Source organism: Bison bison, unplaced genomic scaffold (genome assembly GCF_000754665.1).
Source record: "Bison bison bison isolate TAMUID 2011002044 unplaced genomic scaffold, Bison_UMD1.0 scf7180017864304, whole genome shotgun sequence".
NCBI classification, from domain to species: Eukaryota; Metazoa; Chordata; class Mammalia; order Artiodactyla; family Bovidae; genus Bison; species Bison bison.
This window is the reverse complement of record NW_011494876.1, coordinates 4259149-4276120: the sequence shown is the minus strand read 5'-3', so window position 1 is coordinate 4276120 and position 16972 is coordinate 4259149. Positions and strand designations below refer to the sequence as shown.

The 16972-nt window shown below is 41.5% G+C and overlaps 1 protein-coding gene across 1 annotated transcript in view; it reads right to left on the bottom strand.

Annotated features, from left to right (window-relative positions):
* Positions 1-13328: 13328 nt before the first annotated feature.
* Positions 13329-16972, bottom strand: part of CADPS (Ca++-dependent secretion activator) — a 439169-nt gene continuing 435525 nt past the window's right edge. The window contains exon 28 of the mRNA XM_010851925.1: positions 13329-14491. Within this exon, the coding sequence (XP_010850227.1) occupies positions 14312-14491 (180 nt within the window). The 3' untranslated portion in view covers positions 13329-14311. The remainder of the gene's footprint in view (positions 14492-16972) is intronic.

Sequence of the window (16972 nt, the reverse complement as noted above, 5' to 3'; positions counted from 1 at the left end):
GACAGGAGTCTGAGTGAACTCCGGGAGTTGGTGATGGACAGGGAGGCCTGGCTTGCTGCAATTCATGGGGTCGCAAAGAGTCGGACACGACTGAGCAACTGATCTGATCTGATCTGATCTGATGGGACATGATGCCATGATCTAGGTTTTCTGAATGCTGAGTTTTAAGCCAACTTTTTCACTCTCTTCTTTCACTTTCATCAATATGCTCTTTAGTTCTTCTTCGCTTTCTGCCATAAGGGTGGTGTCATCTGCATATCTGAGGTTATTAATATTTCTCCTAGCAATTCTGATCCCAGCTTGTGCTTAATCCAACCCGGCATTTTGCATGATGTACTCTGCATATAAGTTAAATAAACAGGGTGACAATATACAGCTTTGATGTACTCCTTTCCCAATTTCGGAGAAGGCAATGGCACCCCACTCCAGTACTCTTGCCTGGAAAATCCTATGGACGGAGGAGCCTGGTAGGCTGCAGTCCATGGGGTCCCTGAGGGTCAGACACGACTGAGCAACTTCACTTTCACTTTTCACTTTCATGCATTGGAGAAGGAAATGGCAACCCACTCCAGTGTTCTTGCCTGGAGAATCCCAGGGATGGGGGAGCCTGGTGGGCTGCTGTCTATGGGGTCGCACAGAGTCGGACATGACTGAAGTGACTTAGCGGCAGTTTCCCAATTTGGAACCAGTCCGTTGTTCCATTTCCTGTTCTAACTGTTGCTTCTTGACCTGTAAACAGATTTCTCAGGAGGCAGGTCAGGTGGTCTGGTATTCCCATCTCTTTAAGACTTTTCCAGTTTGTTGTGATCCACACAGTCAAAGGCTTTGGCATAGTCAATAAAACAGAAGTAGATGTTTTTCTGGAACTCTCTCGCTTTTTCAATGATCCAACGGATGTTGGTAATTTGATCTTTGGTTCCTCAGCCTTTTCTAAATCCAGCTTGAACATCTGGAAGTTCATGGTTCACGGACTGTTGAAGCCTGGCTTGGAGAATTGTGAGCATTACTTTGCTAGTGTGTGAGATGAGTGCAATTGTGTGGTAGTTTGAACATTCTTTGGCATTGCCTTTCTTTGGGATTGGAATGAAAACTGACCTTTTCTAGTCCTGTGGCCACTGCTGAGTTTTCCAAATTTGCTGGCATACTAAATGCAGCACTTTCACAGCATCATGTTTTAGGATTTGAAATAGCTCAACTGGAATTCCATCACCTCCACTAGCTTTGTTCATAATGATGCTTCCTAAGGCCCACTTGACTTCACATTCCAGGATGTCTGGCTCTTGCTGAGTGATCACACCATCATGCCTCTTACATTTGTTCATTCAACCAATACACTTACATCAGTACCTTCTATAAACCAGGCTATGGGCTCAGAAATGGAGAAAAGACAATGTGCATGGCTAGGGTGGTGCAAGATTCTCAAAGAGAGCAGAATTTGAGGGAAAAAGTAAAAAATCCACCCAAAGAACCAAAATATAACCAAAGAACTCCCTGATGGGGAAGTTAAAAAATTTTAAAGCTTCTCACTCCAACAGAGGCCACAGGCTGAAGTCATAAATACCAGTTCTCTAGAGGCATTTCCATGATGTGTAGGTAGACCCCTCTCTGACAATTTATCATCTGGTGCTTTTTTCTAGAGACAGAATTTTCTGGTTTGAATGGAGCATGGCATTTCTTAGGATATTAGGACATAGCATGAAACTCCTTTCTGGGCTTGGAAGGGCTGAGTGTCTTTGAACCAGAGAATGGTTCTAGAATCAGATCAGGTCAGAAGCCTGGCTTGTCTGTGAGCCGTCGGTCTACAGGCAGGTTACTAAACATCTCTTCAAGTCCGAGTTGCCCACCTTGGGCAGGAGATGAACACCTATTTGGTCACAGGGTGGTGAGGACTAGATGAGAAAATGCAGAGAGAGAGCTCAGCACCCGTGACTGGCCAAAGGAAAGCCTTCAGGGAGCATTTGCTGTAATTATTATTCTAAGTGTTGTTATTTGTGGACATGGTCCTTCAGTCTGATGGGTGGTGAGATGGGAGAAGACGGCCACAAACATTTACTTTGCTCTGTACTTGTTTTACTTCTTTTGGTCAATAAAATGAGGTGGTTTTTTCCTCCCCTAATTTAAAAAGTAAGCAGTGGAAAAAATATTGGAAAAAGCAGAGAATTACAAAGAAGCATATTAAAATTATATTAAAATTGTACCTAATCCTATAATTCAGAAATCACAGACAATGCTTTGGTATGTATTGTTTCTTTGCCTTTGAATGGTTGCCATCATAGGATATATACTGTTTGATAATCTGCTTTTCTATTTAATATAGTATGAATGTTTCCCTGGTCTTAAATATGCAACTAAGACATGATTTTAATGTCTCCATGGTACTCCACTGCCTGGCTTTAACAGGAGTGAGACAGTCCTTTGTCGTTGGATATGTAGGTTGTTCACAAATTTTTTTTTTCCCTAATAGTTCCATCAGGAACATTCTCACACATTAATTTTGTGCATAGCTAATTCCTGTAGGATAAATTCCCAGAAGGAGAAATACTGTGGCAAAAGATATGCACATTTTTAAAGCTTTAGATACCAAGTGACAGATTGCCCTTCCAAGAGGGGGTACAATGCCTCCTTCCCAGCACCTTCACTAACATTGGGCACTGTCGTCTAAAACACCCTGACCAATCCGATAGCCCCCACATGGTACTGCATTGCTATTTCTGCCTATCTGTTCCCGCCCAGGGCAGACTCAGGTGCCAAATTATGGAGAACTTGGAATGTAGCAATGCTGGTACAGCCTGGGGTGACAGAGAGAGGAAGAAATATGGGAAAGGATGTCCCAGAGAGAGAACCATCCAGAGAAAACAGGGAGGGACAGCATCACATATTTTGGGGCATCCAAATGGTTGTAGTTTGCTTTAGGATTTGAGCATTTCCTGAGAAGCCTCCTCACGCCCAGCAGAAAGTGAGCTGCTCCCTTTCTACTGCTTCTAGACCATCTGGCCCTTCCCCAGGCTGGCTTGCCCCTAGGTCCTGCAGGTGGGTGCCAATCTGTAGCTGAAGGTCCAGCCCTGAGAGTGGTGGAGTCCTGGGCTAAGGAGGCTAATGTGGTCTCTCTCCCTCCCGAAGGCAGCTAGACCAGTTCAAAATCTCTCACTATGCCCAGAAAAAAAAACAGAATCTCCAGGCCAAGGAAATGACATGAAATGAGAAGCACGGTCCTGCACACACGACACAAGTAAGAGAGGATCTAAGGAGATTCTCGTGCTGAACTTGAGCCTCTCTGCAGGCAGAGAACTGCAGGATTTTCATCACCTCTCTACCTTTCCTGGTGATTAAAAAATAACCAAATCTTAACAGAAGCTTTCAACACACACAAAACAAATACAGAAAAATATAATGAATCCATATATAGAGTCCCAGTAAGACCAATACATAGCAATCATGACTCATCTACATCCCCATCCACTCACCCCCTCACATCGTTCTAAAACAAGTCCAAGACGTACTATTTCGTCATCCATAAATAATTTCAGTACCATCACCTAAGATATTAACGATAATTTCTCAATGTCATCAAATACCCAGCATTTCAATTTCCGATTTTAAAACTTTAGAATTTTCAGTAATCTTTGGCTTAAATTATGATTCAAATAAGGTCCATACATTACAGTTGGTTGTTATGCCTTATAAGTCTCTTTTATAGATTTCTCTCCACCTCTTTTTTCCCCTTGCAATTTCTTTAACGAAAACTCAGATTTTGTTGTTGTTGTTTTTGTTCTATAGAGTTTTCTTTCACAGTCTATATTTTGCTGACAACAGCTACAGTTTTGGCAATTTTAAAAACTCACGTCTTAAGATGCCCTCACTGCCACTCCATGAACATTCCTTTGAGAGCACATCTTTGCTAAGTCCTGTGGTCTGTGTCCTCCTGGAGGGCAGGGGCATCTCTTCAGTTTTGTCACTGCAGACCCTTGCGCTCACCGCTCGGACAGCAAGCACATCTGGCTGGTTGGATGAATGGAATGCCTCAAAGAATGACGTTCTTTTCATTACATTTCTGTCGGGTATATCCCTGAACTCAGCTTGCAGCCCTGCATTTTATATTACATGGATTTTTCCCTCATGTCTGCTTAGTGTCTAAGGACAGGATAGACCTCATGGTGCTTTTAAAAACACAGACCTTTTCTCTACTGCCACCTGTAAGGATGCCCCACACAGATCAAGATTCTGAGTTATGACTAGTTCATCCTTTTTGGTTCTGGAGTGTATACTGGTGCTTTCATGCTCCTCATATTTTAAAGTGTTAGTTGCTCAGTCGTCTCCGACTCTTTGTAACCCCAAAGACTGTAGCCCTCCAGGCTCCTCTGTCCATGGGATTCCCCAGGCAGGAATACTGGAGTGGATTGCCATGTCCTTCTCCAGGGGATCTTCCTGACCCAGGGATCAAACCCGCGTCTCCTGCACTGCAGATTCTTTTACCATCTGAGCCACCAGGGAATCTGGCTGTTAACTGAAAAGAAGGAAGCCCTCTCAGACTTTTCATTGGATATTGAGAAGATATTTAATTCCAGAATAAAGATTTCCTTTAGAGCTGCTGTTCTCTCCCACCCACACCTCCATAGGTCCCCTGGGGGTGGAAGTGGAGGTGGTACAAAGTTCTGTACAGGGGAAACTTAACATTCTATAAATAAGGGCTTGCTTAAGGAATGAAAGAAGAGCCGTAGCAAGGATGTCTCTATCCCTCTTGTTAAATTAAATTGGAGCACATGCTTATTTAACATAATCAAGTGTAGGAAGAATTCTCCTTCGATTTCTTCGCAGATTAAATTTTCACTTAGGACACATAAAGCAGTAAGTACATTAATATTGATCACCTAGGATCTTATTGGTGGATCAAGGTTTTGTGTTTCTAGACTGAATGACTTTAATTGCTAACACTTATTGCATTCAAGTAATGTAATACGTATGCAATGAAAATCAAGTCTCCCACCCAAATCTCTGGCCTCTTCCCCCAGAGGCAACTACTTACTTTGGTTTCTTACTCTGTGCCAGGTCCTGTGAGCTTAATAATTATTACCAGTTACTGTTATTATTGCATAAATAGTGTGAACTTGTAAAGCAAGTAGACCGGCTATCTTCATCTTCAGATGAAGTAAATGAGACTCAGGGGGTATCGGTAATTAGCCTAAGGCTGTATGTTTTTGGTTTTGTGTTTGTTATTTTTGGCTGGACTGTGAAGATGTGTTCACACTGTGCGGATCTGTGACCAGGAATTGAACCCATGCCCCTGCAGGGGAAGCTCTAATCTTTTTCACCACTGGACCCCCAGGGAAGTTCCACAAGGCCACATGTTTAGGTGAGAGGCAGAGGCGACTCTCAGAGCTAGCCAGCATGGGATCCTACACCCATGGTTCTTAGCCATCAACCAGCTTGTAGAAACACAAAATTATGACCTACTGATATCCTCGAACAGTAAATTGTAGACTATCATTTGTCAAACTGTTTCTGCCAGTTTGATGGTTTGAATTTCTTTCAAAAATTAAAACTCTACAGCTTACATGGTTTGTATAAAAAAGGAAAAGACACAGTCCCCATTTTATAGGCAAGGAAATTAGGAAGAAATACAATGGATAAAGCAAGGAGTGGGATGGGGAGGCAAAAGATGAAGAGCTTTGGCGTAAATTTTCAACTTTTCTCTGTGTGTGCGTGTGGATGTGCATGTGTGTGTATGAGTGTGTTTATGTGTGTACAGTATGTAAACAGTAGGCCCCTTTGACAGTCTGGTAAGACTATGGACTTCTTCTCAGCATAATGCTTTTAAAGGCATAAAGTAGATATAATTGCAAAGCAGGCCAACCACATTGATACACAGTTATCAAAGTCTTTAAGAAATCAATGTGTGGCATAGTGATATATGTGCTTCCTTTTCAATGCGTTAAATAAGATCTGGTGGCAGGTGTAATAACTAAGTTAATTTAGAAGTACTGATGAGTGTAAATGATATTTTGAGATACTGCAACAACTGTAATGTGATATGAAAATATCTGTGATTTCTCTTGGTGACAAAGTCACAGATGCTACTATGGTTTGCTGTCTCTCTCTCTTTTTATTCTTTCTTCTTCAAGTTCACAGACCTCTTGAATTCTAGCCCAACACTCCAGGTTCAGACTCTCTCGCCTGCAAGAGGACATGAGCAAAGGTTAGAGAGCAAAACTGAACCTTCCATCCTGCACCTGCTACTTCCACTGTACTGCAAGCCCACATTTTTCTTGTCCAGATGATGCTCTGTTGGGACACTGTAAACAGTAGGTTTATTTAAATGACACTCCTTTAAACTATTTTTAATTTGAAAGAGTAGTGAACGCACATGGTTAAAAGAACCTAACATAAAGCAGTATGCACTGAAAAATACATCCCCTCTCCCAGAGGTGAACACTGCTACCAGATTCTTCTGAATCCCTCCTGTACGACTCAGTGCTCTTGGTCACCAGCAACAGAAACTGACAACAGACAAGGAGCTGATGAACTAGCTCAGAGAAGCCACTGAAGGCTGGGGTAACAGGCTCAGTCAGCAGCCAAGGGACAAGTGAAGTGAGGCGCAGGCACGAGAGCCCTGGGAACAGTTCTGCTTGGGCTGCTGTTGGGCAAATGCCTAGTCGCTGGAAACACCCCTGGTCTAACCAGCAGCCACACTGAAGGGTATCTGACGCTGCTGTGCCTTGGGGTCCTTCTTTTAATGAACACACTGTAACAACAGGTCATGCTTAGGGTATTGTTCTGGTTATTTCTCTTTTATAGATGAGAAAACTGAGGCCTAGGAAAGATTAGGTAATCTGTCTGAGGTCACAGGGTAGGTATTCCCACCAGTTGGCTGAAATCTGAACCAAGGTGAGCCTGACTCCAGAACCTGAGCTTGTGCTCTTGATGTCCACCTGTTACTCCTTTGTGCTGTAACTATCACCCAAGGGGCCACAGATTCTGCAGCCCCTGCTTTCACCTGTACTTAACATTACATAGAGTGGTTTGAACCCCTATTCTTTGTAATAACAGGATCTGGGCCCCTCGCCATTTCAAGGATCAGCTTTTCCTCACATCCTGGGAGCAAAGGGGTGCTTGTTTCTTATTCATTCCTGAGCCAGTTCCTAGTTCTGCCTATGCCCTCAGTTCACTGTCTGGGAGGCCTTCCCCCTGGGATAGATAGCTCCTTTTCCCTGCATTTTCCCAAAGCAATATTAATACTATGTGTATAGCAGTGTTGTTATGGAGGTGGTGTGGTGGCAGAGGTCGATGCAATGTGAGCTTATGTTTGTTTTCACAGTGGAGGGATGAACTCCAATTTCAGACATGTTAAAAATGAAAAGAAAAAGGTTTGTCTTTGAATCAATGAAACATAAGAATTGATTTCACTTAGAGTCAGAGAAGAAATGGATCAGAGATGGTTTTACTTCATTTCAATGTTAAGAAGAAACCATTTCCTTGATTGGGAGATCATTAGTCTAAGTTAATCTCTCCAAAATTATTTTATCAGAGATATCCTGAGTTCCAGAGAGAAAGACATCTCCCCTGCCTGCCAAAAATCACTTCATAGGGGTTCAACTTATAGTATCACAAGATCAGAGACTGTCGTTTAATTAAAGCGTCCTCTGAAGAGTTCAAACTTTCCAAATACATTACGATGTCAGTATTCTCCATATGCTCTGGAATTTTTAGTCTATAATCTTGATGTTTGGTTTTTTTTTTGAAGGGTGGTTTTTATTTAAAATGAAAGTAATTGCACAAAAGAACACGGTGGAGGAATTTATTGTGCTCCAAGTTCCATTCTGGGCAGTGACTGGGGAGACTCAGTGAGATGCCTAGTTCAGGACCATTCATATAGTGACATCAGAGTTTGAGACCCGGTCATACTGTCCACCTAATCTGTACTTTTGTTTGCATGAAATACCGGCAGTATTTGTCTTTTAATATTCCCTTTGGTTTTAAGTGCATTCCAAAATTGCCAACACTTTCTCTGAAATCCGTACTATCTTCAGTCATGTTTCCTGCTTGGAGATTTAAGCAAAGCCTTGTTTGTTCTTTGCAATTGTATTCTCTACCCAGGAAACAAGCCAACTTGTTTCTGATGGACAGAGGGAAATATGCCAGCTTAACCATGTTTACAATTCCTTTTTGCCATCGCATCATCAATTCTTAGGAAATAAGGAAAATTTGTATTTGGTACTCTTGGCTTTTTGTTGCCTTTGCAGTCCTCTTATTTGTAGTTGAGTGTATTAACTGTGATCATTTTATCCCTGTTTGCTCGGGACTGTGATTAAACTGTTGTGGAGGGTTCTTCTTTGACCTTTTCAGTGTACTGTCATCAGAAGAGAGGACTCTGCTGGCTGGCAGCACTGTCGCCAAGTCCTTTTCTGCTTAGTTACCACAAAGGCAGATTTACAACTTTAGATGAAATGCATAGTTTCATAAGAAGGGAAACAGATGATAATTTTAGTATTTAGATGAAGAAAAAAAAAACAACCTTGAATAAAAGATGAATATTGATTTTAAAAAATTTGTTTACCCAGAATTGCAGAATTGTGCATAATGTGATTTCAGTTCAGATTTGTTAATCATGTGCTGATGGAAACTGGCCACAAAGAACACTTATTTTGGATTTTAAAATTTAAATAAAATGAACTTCTTACAATTTATGCTGAAACAATAATGATACAACTCTGGCTGGTTGATTTCCTGAAATTTTTACAGAACCCCAAATTTATGACAGCATGACTGTTCTTGCATGCACTAGAAGTTTGGGTCATGTTAGTGACGAGGTGGATGGTTTTCCTAAGGCTGCTGGGATTCTTCACCTTTTTTTATTTTGTAATTCTTCCTTTATAGACAGAGGATACTGTAATAAATTCAGTCTGTACTTTCTTAGTTATGATCATACTCCAGTATGCCTCTCTGATGTTCTCCCATTCAATTCAACCAACATTTACTGACTGCCTACTATATGCCAGGCACCTGAATGGCACACACAAATAGACGTAGAGTCCCTGACCTCAAGCAGTTGGCAGTCTGTCGAGGAGACAAGACACAATAAAAAAAAATCAGTATAGTATAGTGCCGTTAGACTGGGATTGAATTTGGGGTGTTTCAGAAATTCTTCAGTCAGATTTCAGACAGTCTCTTGGGTCACTTCCACAGATGGCTCATTTCCACCATTATGTTTTGATTCATCCTAGATTTCCTCCTGGAATTTTAGTTTGTCTTATTTCGCTCTTGTTTCTTCTTTGATTAGACAATCTCCTTAAACACAGCACAACCATTAAAAGTAATACAGAAAATCTGTACGTGCAGACATGGAAATGATCCTTCACTGATACATGAAAAATATGATTTGCCTCAGTAGGCTCAGGCTGAATCCCATTTGTGAAAATATATTTCTAAATATATATATAAATATATAAAAATATAAATATATCCAACTGGATATTGGATATATGTATTATATATATATAAATATATATCCAATATACTTATATATAATTTGAACATATTTGGAAGAATATAGGCCCATCTGTTAGCAATGGCTACTTTGGGGAAATGGGTTGGGGAAGGAAGAGGCTTCAACTTCGTGTTTCATAGAATTCTGCTCTATTTGATTTTTTTTAACTTAAAAATTTTTTTCTTTAAATATTGTGAAAAAGTAAAAATCCTAGTTAGCTCTTTGTTATGCAGACCATTAAACCCAAACTAAATGAAACCTGAAACCTTATGCACCCTTCCCATCTTTAACTCTTCTAACCCCCTGCATAAATCTTTCCATGAAGCCAGGTTCCTTTAACACACCAAGCATATTCATTAATGTCTCAAGTCAACATGTATTTGTTGAGCACTTCCTATGTTCACCAGGAATCCATCAGAGGAAGGAGAAAAAAGAACAGCTTCAGCCAAGTGGCACGTTCCCCTCACCTCCCTCTGCTTTGGACCATGTCTCTTCCTGTCGTTTCTTTGGGCTCTTCAAGGCCCCCTCCTCCAGGAAGCCTTCCTTTCCTTTTCCCTCCTTTGAATCTTAGAGTATTCAGTGTAAGTCTTTTAAAGAATCATACTGGCTAGACTAAAGGTTCTAAGGGAACAGTAATCATATATGGAGTGACTACAATAAGGATAGAGCAGGGAAGTTGGCAGGGATCACATCCTCTGGCAGTGGAGAAGAGCTACATGAAACATGTAATGATGCAAATAGCCCCTCCAAGAATAGTGTGATGAACAGTATGAAAGAGGAGGATAGCGCGTCAGGAGGATATATACCAGGAACGTGGATGCTGGACTGAGGGTGGGGTTTGGAAGGGCTCCCTGGGGAAGTCAAATTTACTTAGCTGGGATGTGAAGGAACAGATGAAGTGCTTAGGGGAGGGGGCCAGGTGGGAAGCACCATGGTGCACGGGAAGTAAAAGATGGCAGGTATAGCTGTAACCTGGGGGGTGGGGGGTAGAGTTAACAGAGGACGCTGGTGGGAGAGGTGAGGATCCAATCTGATATGACCTTGTATGTCCCTGAATGAATTTGGGCTTCATTCTATGGGCAAACGGAGCCCTGAATTCTTTTAATTGGAGGATGGACAAGATCACACTTACCTTTTAGAGAGGACCCACTGGCTAATGAGAGGGAATGGATTAGAGAGCCTGGGTGTTTCTAGCACCGGCCGGATAGTAGGACTCAACTCTCTGCGGACTGATCGCTAATAGAGTGAATGCTTTTCCATCAGGTTAACACTTCCCTCTATATCTCTCTGTCTCACCATCCATCTGGCACTTTTTCCTATGGCCTCTTCCCTACCAGTGTTCATATAATTCTAGGATTTTCCTCTTTTAAGAAAAGGGAATAAAAATTAAACATGCAATTCATGAGAGGCTACCCAAACTACTATTATATGTGTTAAAAGGCCATCAATTCTATTTGTGTAATCACTGAACTACAATCATAAACCACTGCACCACTTACCAGAATGATGAAAATTAAAAGTAGTGACAATACTTAGTACTGTCAAGGTCAATACCTATGGTTGTCAGGGACTTTGATTCTCTGCTGGTAAGACTATAACTCTGTTCTTGCTCTGTGGAAAACTGGCAGTATTTCCTAAAAATGAACAACATATCTTTATCTTCTAACCCAGCAACTGTACCACAAGTTATGCACAAAGAAATTCATGGCAGTATGATTTATAAGAGCCCCAAACCAAAAATATATATATATATGTTAACATAGATAAATGCACTGTGGTATAGTCATACATTGGAGTTTATAGAGACCAGAAAGAAATGAAGCACAGCTGCACCAACAGTGTAATACAGAGCAAAAAGATTATGCACTGTGAGTCTAACTGCACGAGAGCTTTAACTGATGCAATTAGAAACCAGGATAGTGGTAACCTTTGGACAGTGGTTACCCCTAAGGAGGGGGACAGACTGGGAAGGGGCGTGAACCTGGGTCTATCTGGGGGTGTTCCTTATGTGCCAGTTCTTGATCTGCTGGTGATTCAAAAAATGTGCTCCCTTTCACAAATCACCGAGCTGTATGCTTAGGATGTGCATACTCCTTTGCAGGTATATCATACTTTAATTTAGAAAAAGGAGAAGCAAACTTCACATTACATCCCAAAGGAATAAAAAAGAAAGCTCAAGGTTCCCAAATGGTCTCCTTCCCAGTTTTGAGCTCAGGATAATCTGAATGTGAACTTGGTCAGTTTTTGGTCTCTGAGCCCTTCGGATGTCATTTTCTTTCCTCCAGGCCTCCCTCTGGGGTCTCCCCACGGAGGGATGGTGTCCAACAGGACCCTCAGTGCTGTGCTGTGGTGAACGCTTCTTTTGGAGGAAACTTAATAAAAACCAACCAACCTTGCTTTAAGGTCTTTTCTACCTTGCTTCTCTTTCTGCCTTTCGGGTTGGTCACCTCACTCCTCCAGGCTCCTGAGCATTTTCTTCCTCTCCCCAGCTCCTGTGCACTGGGTGATGTGCTCTCTTGTGCACTCTTTAGTTGTTTCTAATCGCTGCGAGAAACAGACTTTAGTTTTGCAACTCAAAATGTCACCGATACAAATATATCTTACAGCATTCTAACTCTTCCACCCTGATTTTGTGCTGTTGGGCAATCAGAGATGTTTTACACCTGCATCCTCAGTTCAGTTCAGTCGTTCAGTTGCTCAGTCTTGTCCAACTCTGCGGCCCTATGGACTGCCACATGCCAGGCTTCCCTGTCCATCACCAATTCCTGGAGCTTGCTCAAACTCATGTCCATTGAGCTGGTGGCAATCAGAGATGTTTTACACCTGTCTCCTCATCATTTGTCTGAACAATTGTGTGCTCGTATCTTTAGGTGAGTGTTTCTACGTGGAATTGTGTCACCATAGGGTAAGTTACCTTATCCTTTCTTATCTCAGTATTTTCATCTAGAATGAGCATAATTACAGTCCTCTCTCCCTAAGGTGGTTGTGAAATCTGAATGTGGTTAAGACATGTAGAATGTATAAAATGAGTACATTTGATAATAAAATACTTGCCCAATAACAGCAACTATGGGTATAAAATAGTTGCTCAATAAATGGGAGTTATTCTCAGTACCAAGGGCAGGAAGTACTGGTGATTTGTTCCTGCAGACCTTAAGGATTAAATAGAGTGAGATGTGCTATATTTAGAGGGTTGATCTGTCGAGACCAACTGCTGAGCATTTTGCCTGGTCCTAATGAAGAAGTAGTTGCTTCTCTAAGACCTTTGTCAGCCCTAAGGAAAAGGTCAGACTGATTTAGTGGCCGACACAAACAAAACAGGCAGGGCTACCAAAATGTTTGGTTGTCTTTTAAACTTAGGTGATTACACGGCTGACAAAGACTGGGGAGCAAGATGAGTACTCCGTATCTTAGAGAATCTTGTAAAATGCTTTAACAAATATATAAGAATCATATATAATTGGCACACGCTTTGTTTGAATGCAAACACTGCTGTTAAAGTGGTGCTTAAAAACAGTTTGTTGGCCTTCTCTTCATACAGGAGAAACATTTCTCTCGTTTACACTACTCTCTTGCTTAGCAAACCCTTATTTATCCTATAATGCAAGTGTAATCAGCCCAACATGTCCAAATGCCCACAGATTCTGAATTAGTGGAGTCTGCATTAATGGAATTTTACACTGTTTCTCGTGGAGACAAGCGTTTGTAAACTACCCACTCCAGCAGTTTCAAGAACACTCTGTGAAAACGACCCCTTGCCTCCTCTTGCCCACATCTTCCTGATTTGTGTGTTTTAGTTCCAGCTTTCAAAGGAGATGCAAGGAAAAAAAGACTCAAAAGTACTCTTGGGACATCTGAATAGTTATTTATTGAGAAGCCACAGTTTTCCGCACTTTCATAACTGTAGGCTTTATATAAGGCAAAAGCAAGATGGATCTACTACTTTACACGGAAAGAAAGAGCTCTGCAGAGGACCCCAGGGTCATGCAGTCACAGAACAAAATGCAATGTATATGACAGATATAAAAACCAGCGTGGAACAAAATAATTTGAAATGATGGTTACAATCTACTGAAGGAAATATCCATATCTTAATATAAACACATTTATAGTCTAGGGTCATAATTTAAATATTCAGGTCTTCTTCTTTTTTTTTTTTTACATACATGGTTATTGAAACATAAAAGCATAACATTTAATAGGATAAACTTTGATAGAAGACAGTTGCTCTGAACTGTGCTGGATGTCATGAGAGGATCACTCGTGCCATGGCAATTAGGAGGAGGATCAATCCATTGGTATGTCGCCATCCTTTTTTGGGTAATTATCTGGATAAATGACCGTATGGGTTAACAAGGATGCCAAGGGTTCATTTTTTTCAGTTTCAGGGGAAGAGAAGGAATCAAAAGTTGGTTGTTGGAGACTTGCCTTTTGTTTTTCAAAAAACAAAGCAGATCTATTTGTCTTAAATTCATTTATTGTACTCATTTAAATAACTGGCATCCACATACGGGAAATGAAGAAGGTACTTGGCGTACTCGCCCTCATATCCATTTACTGTCAACGAGCACACACAGCACATTAATGAAGCATCACTGGACTCTGCTGTACACAGGGGTACGCCTAGCAATTGAGCTATGTATTCTCCAAAGTGGTATTTGAAAGGTCATTTGCTAATCTGGGTACCACATACCTAAAATGGCAATTGTCTCGGTACACATCTCATGGGCATGGGAGTCGACAGAAAATTCCCTAATGGGGTTAACTAACAGACTAAGGACATGCATTGATTACAAGACTCTGTCCTAATGGACCCTGAGCCTGAGCATTCTAATCGTCCTCTTCATCTTCCTCGTCGCTGTCCTTCATGCTGATCCCCTGCAGGCCCCCACCCTCGCTCACAGACGCTGTGGCCTCCTCCACAGTGAGACGGTTCCGGATGGTTTCGTAGGTCTTGCTGTTTAAGGTTGAGTCCAGGACTCCTTGCAATCGGAAATCTCTATAGGTTTTCTAAAGAGGGAAAAGATGCAGTGATGAGGGAGATCTCATCTCCATGGAGGGTGGGAGGGGGCTCAAGGCGAGTGTGGGGGTGAGAACAGTGGCCTCAGCTAAGTGTCACACTGCATGCACTGTCACAAGAGAAGCCGCCATGCTCAGATTTCACTTGTACTGAAAACTGAGATTTGTTGAATGACAGAAAATGAGAAATGGTGACAGGATAAACTGTATTAGATGAGACAAAGCAAAGAACATAAGCTTGTTTATTCAGTTTCATAAAGGGAAATGTTCCATCATTGTTTTGGTTCTTTTTTTTGGGGGGGGGTCTGGTTTTTTCTCTTAGGTTAGTATAGTATCATATGATAGTGTGAATAGCTGTAACACATAAATAATGGATTGCATGATATGGTATTTTGTGATTGCTGCTGCAGTCTGGTCTTCAGTATTTTTTGAGGCTTGTGACTGCGTATCCCTTTGTCTCATTCACAAGACAGACATATGCATATTGGTATACGAAACTGATCACGGGCAGCCACAATTAGGGGGAAGATGGAGCGTTAATGCCTCATCAGTATGTTGCAGGCATGTGACTCATGGCTCGTCTCCTTGGGAAAGAAGTGTATCTATTCTGTTCACAACTTCGTGGTCTCAGGGAAGAAATTTGGCTCTTTTTCAAGAACAATGGTTTGGTGTTGCTGTACCACCAGTTCTTTCTTTGTTCCTTCAGGCAATTTCTCTTGGATTTCCTGAGGTATCCCAGGGACTGTTTTTCTAGGAATCCCTTTGCGTTAATTGAACATGACCAGAAGCATCTGGCTGTTGTCTACTTCGCAAAACACGTTTTTTTGCAGAAGGTCCCTCTCTAACTACAACTCTCCTCATCACACTGCATATCATTTCAGCTACTGATTCTGCTGTTTGTTTCTCCTCTTGATATGGGAAGCATGCTAAGGGGTCAAAAGAAGGTACAGTAACGTACTTCAACACCACTTGCATTAGGATTTCCGGTTTCTAGAGTCCATCTGGTGCATTCCTAGTGTCAGTCACCACGTCAACCACTCCTGAAATCACGTGTGGCAATGACTGCAGCGTTAACTCGTGAGTGCTGCTCAGCTCAGTGATGTCCAGTAACAAAAGACCATAAATAGGCTGACCACAGGTTCCCTTTGCCAGGTTATATCTGTGGTCCCAGTATGATTATCTGTAGCATTTGTCTTTCTTTCTTAAAAGTAATCTGATCATCCTAACTACTTAAAAAGTACATCCTAATTACTTAAAAGATATTCAAAGGTCACCCTAACTGTGGCTCAAGCTGCAAGGCTAGGTAGCTAGTAGAACTGTGTCTTCACCTGGAGGGGGTGTGGCTAAGAGGTTGATCAGATGCCAGTCTGCTGGAGACCAGATATCCAGACGATTTACTTGGTTGTTCTGTACTTTTCAATCACTTAGAATTGGTTGCCAGAATATGATGGGGAAAAGAAAGGTTGAGACTATTCAAATATTCTCCTCTCTATTCAAATTCCAGAGCAGTGTGTTTCTCAACCAGACTCCGCATGTCTAATGACATAGAGTTGTTTTTCTTTTTTTTTTAAATACTCCATTGTGTAACACGCAAGTAGGGGCTCAACTAATATTTGTCTGAGGTTAGATGGATGAACAAATGCTTGCTGGATAACGAATGAATGGATGAATAAATGGAGTGGATGGAGAGGCAGGAAAAAAAAGCCAATTATCATTGGAAGTTTGCCTGGAGGAGGAGGAGGCCCCTGGGTAACGTACTTAGCAAAGAGGTGGTGAATTCTGCTTCATCCCTCTGTGTTGTGGCTGTAGTTAAGCCGGGCCCACTTTTGGCAAAAGTGAAGGAGTTCCTTTGGCAGGGATGTTTCTGTGTCCCTTTCCCTGTGGCTCATGTCTGTGTTGTTTTTGGCAGAGGCTAAGAAGCAACCTCCTCTCTGACTTATATTTTTTTTCTTAATAAAATATTGCTAATTCTAACAGGCTCAACAAAAATCTGGAAATATCAGTAATGGGAAGATATTGTAACAGACTAAAATGCATGTCTGCCCAGGAAAGGTCAAATAGAAAAAAATTCCCCTAAGAGTATTTATAGCCAGAAAATGGAATTCAAGGGATCAGGCAATGGTTAGTGAGGTTGCCTTAAGGAACTTACATTTAAAAATATGAAATAAGGTTGGGTACACAGTCTGACCACATACGTTTCTTTTTTAGGAGCTGCAATACACTGTCTGTAACCTTCCCTGGGAGAACTCTTTGTGAGATCAAATGCACATGATAATAATTCTCCTTAATTACACTCAACGGAACAGTAATTGGTTTTAAGTCAGCACTGAGGTAGAGGAGTACCTTGAATGAAATGGTGCTAATCCGAAAGAGACTAAGAAATGGGGCAGGCGGGAGGGGGGTGACTTTTGGCAAACTGTTAAGAAAATAGAAATTCAGTGCTGTTTTATTATTAAAATATTTTTAAAGAGA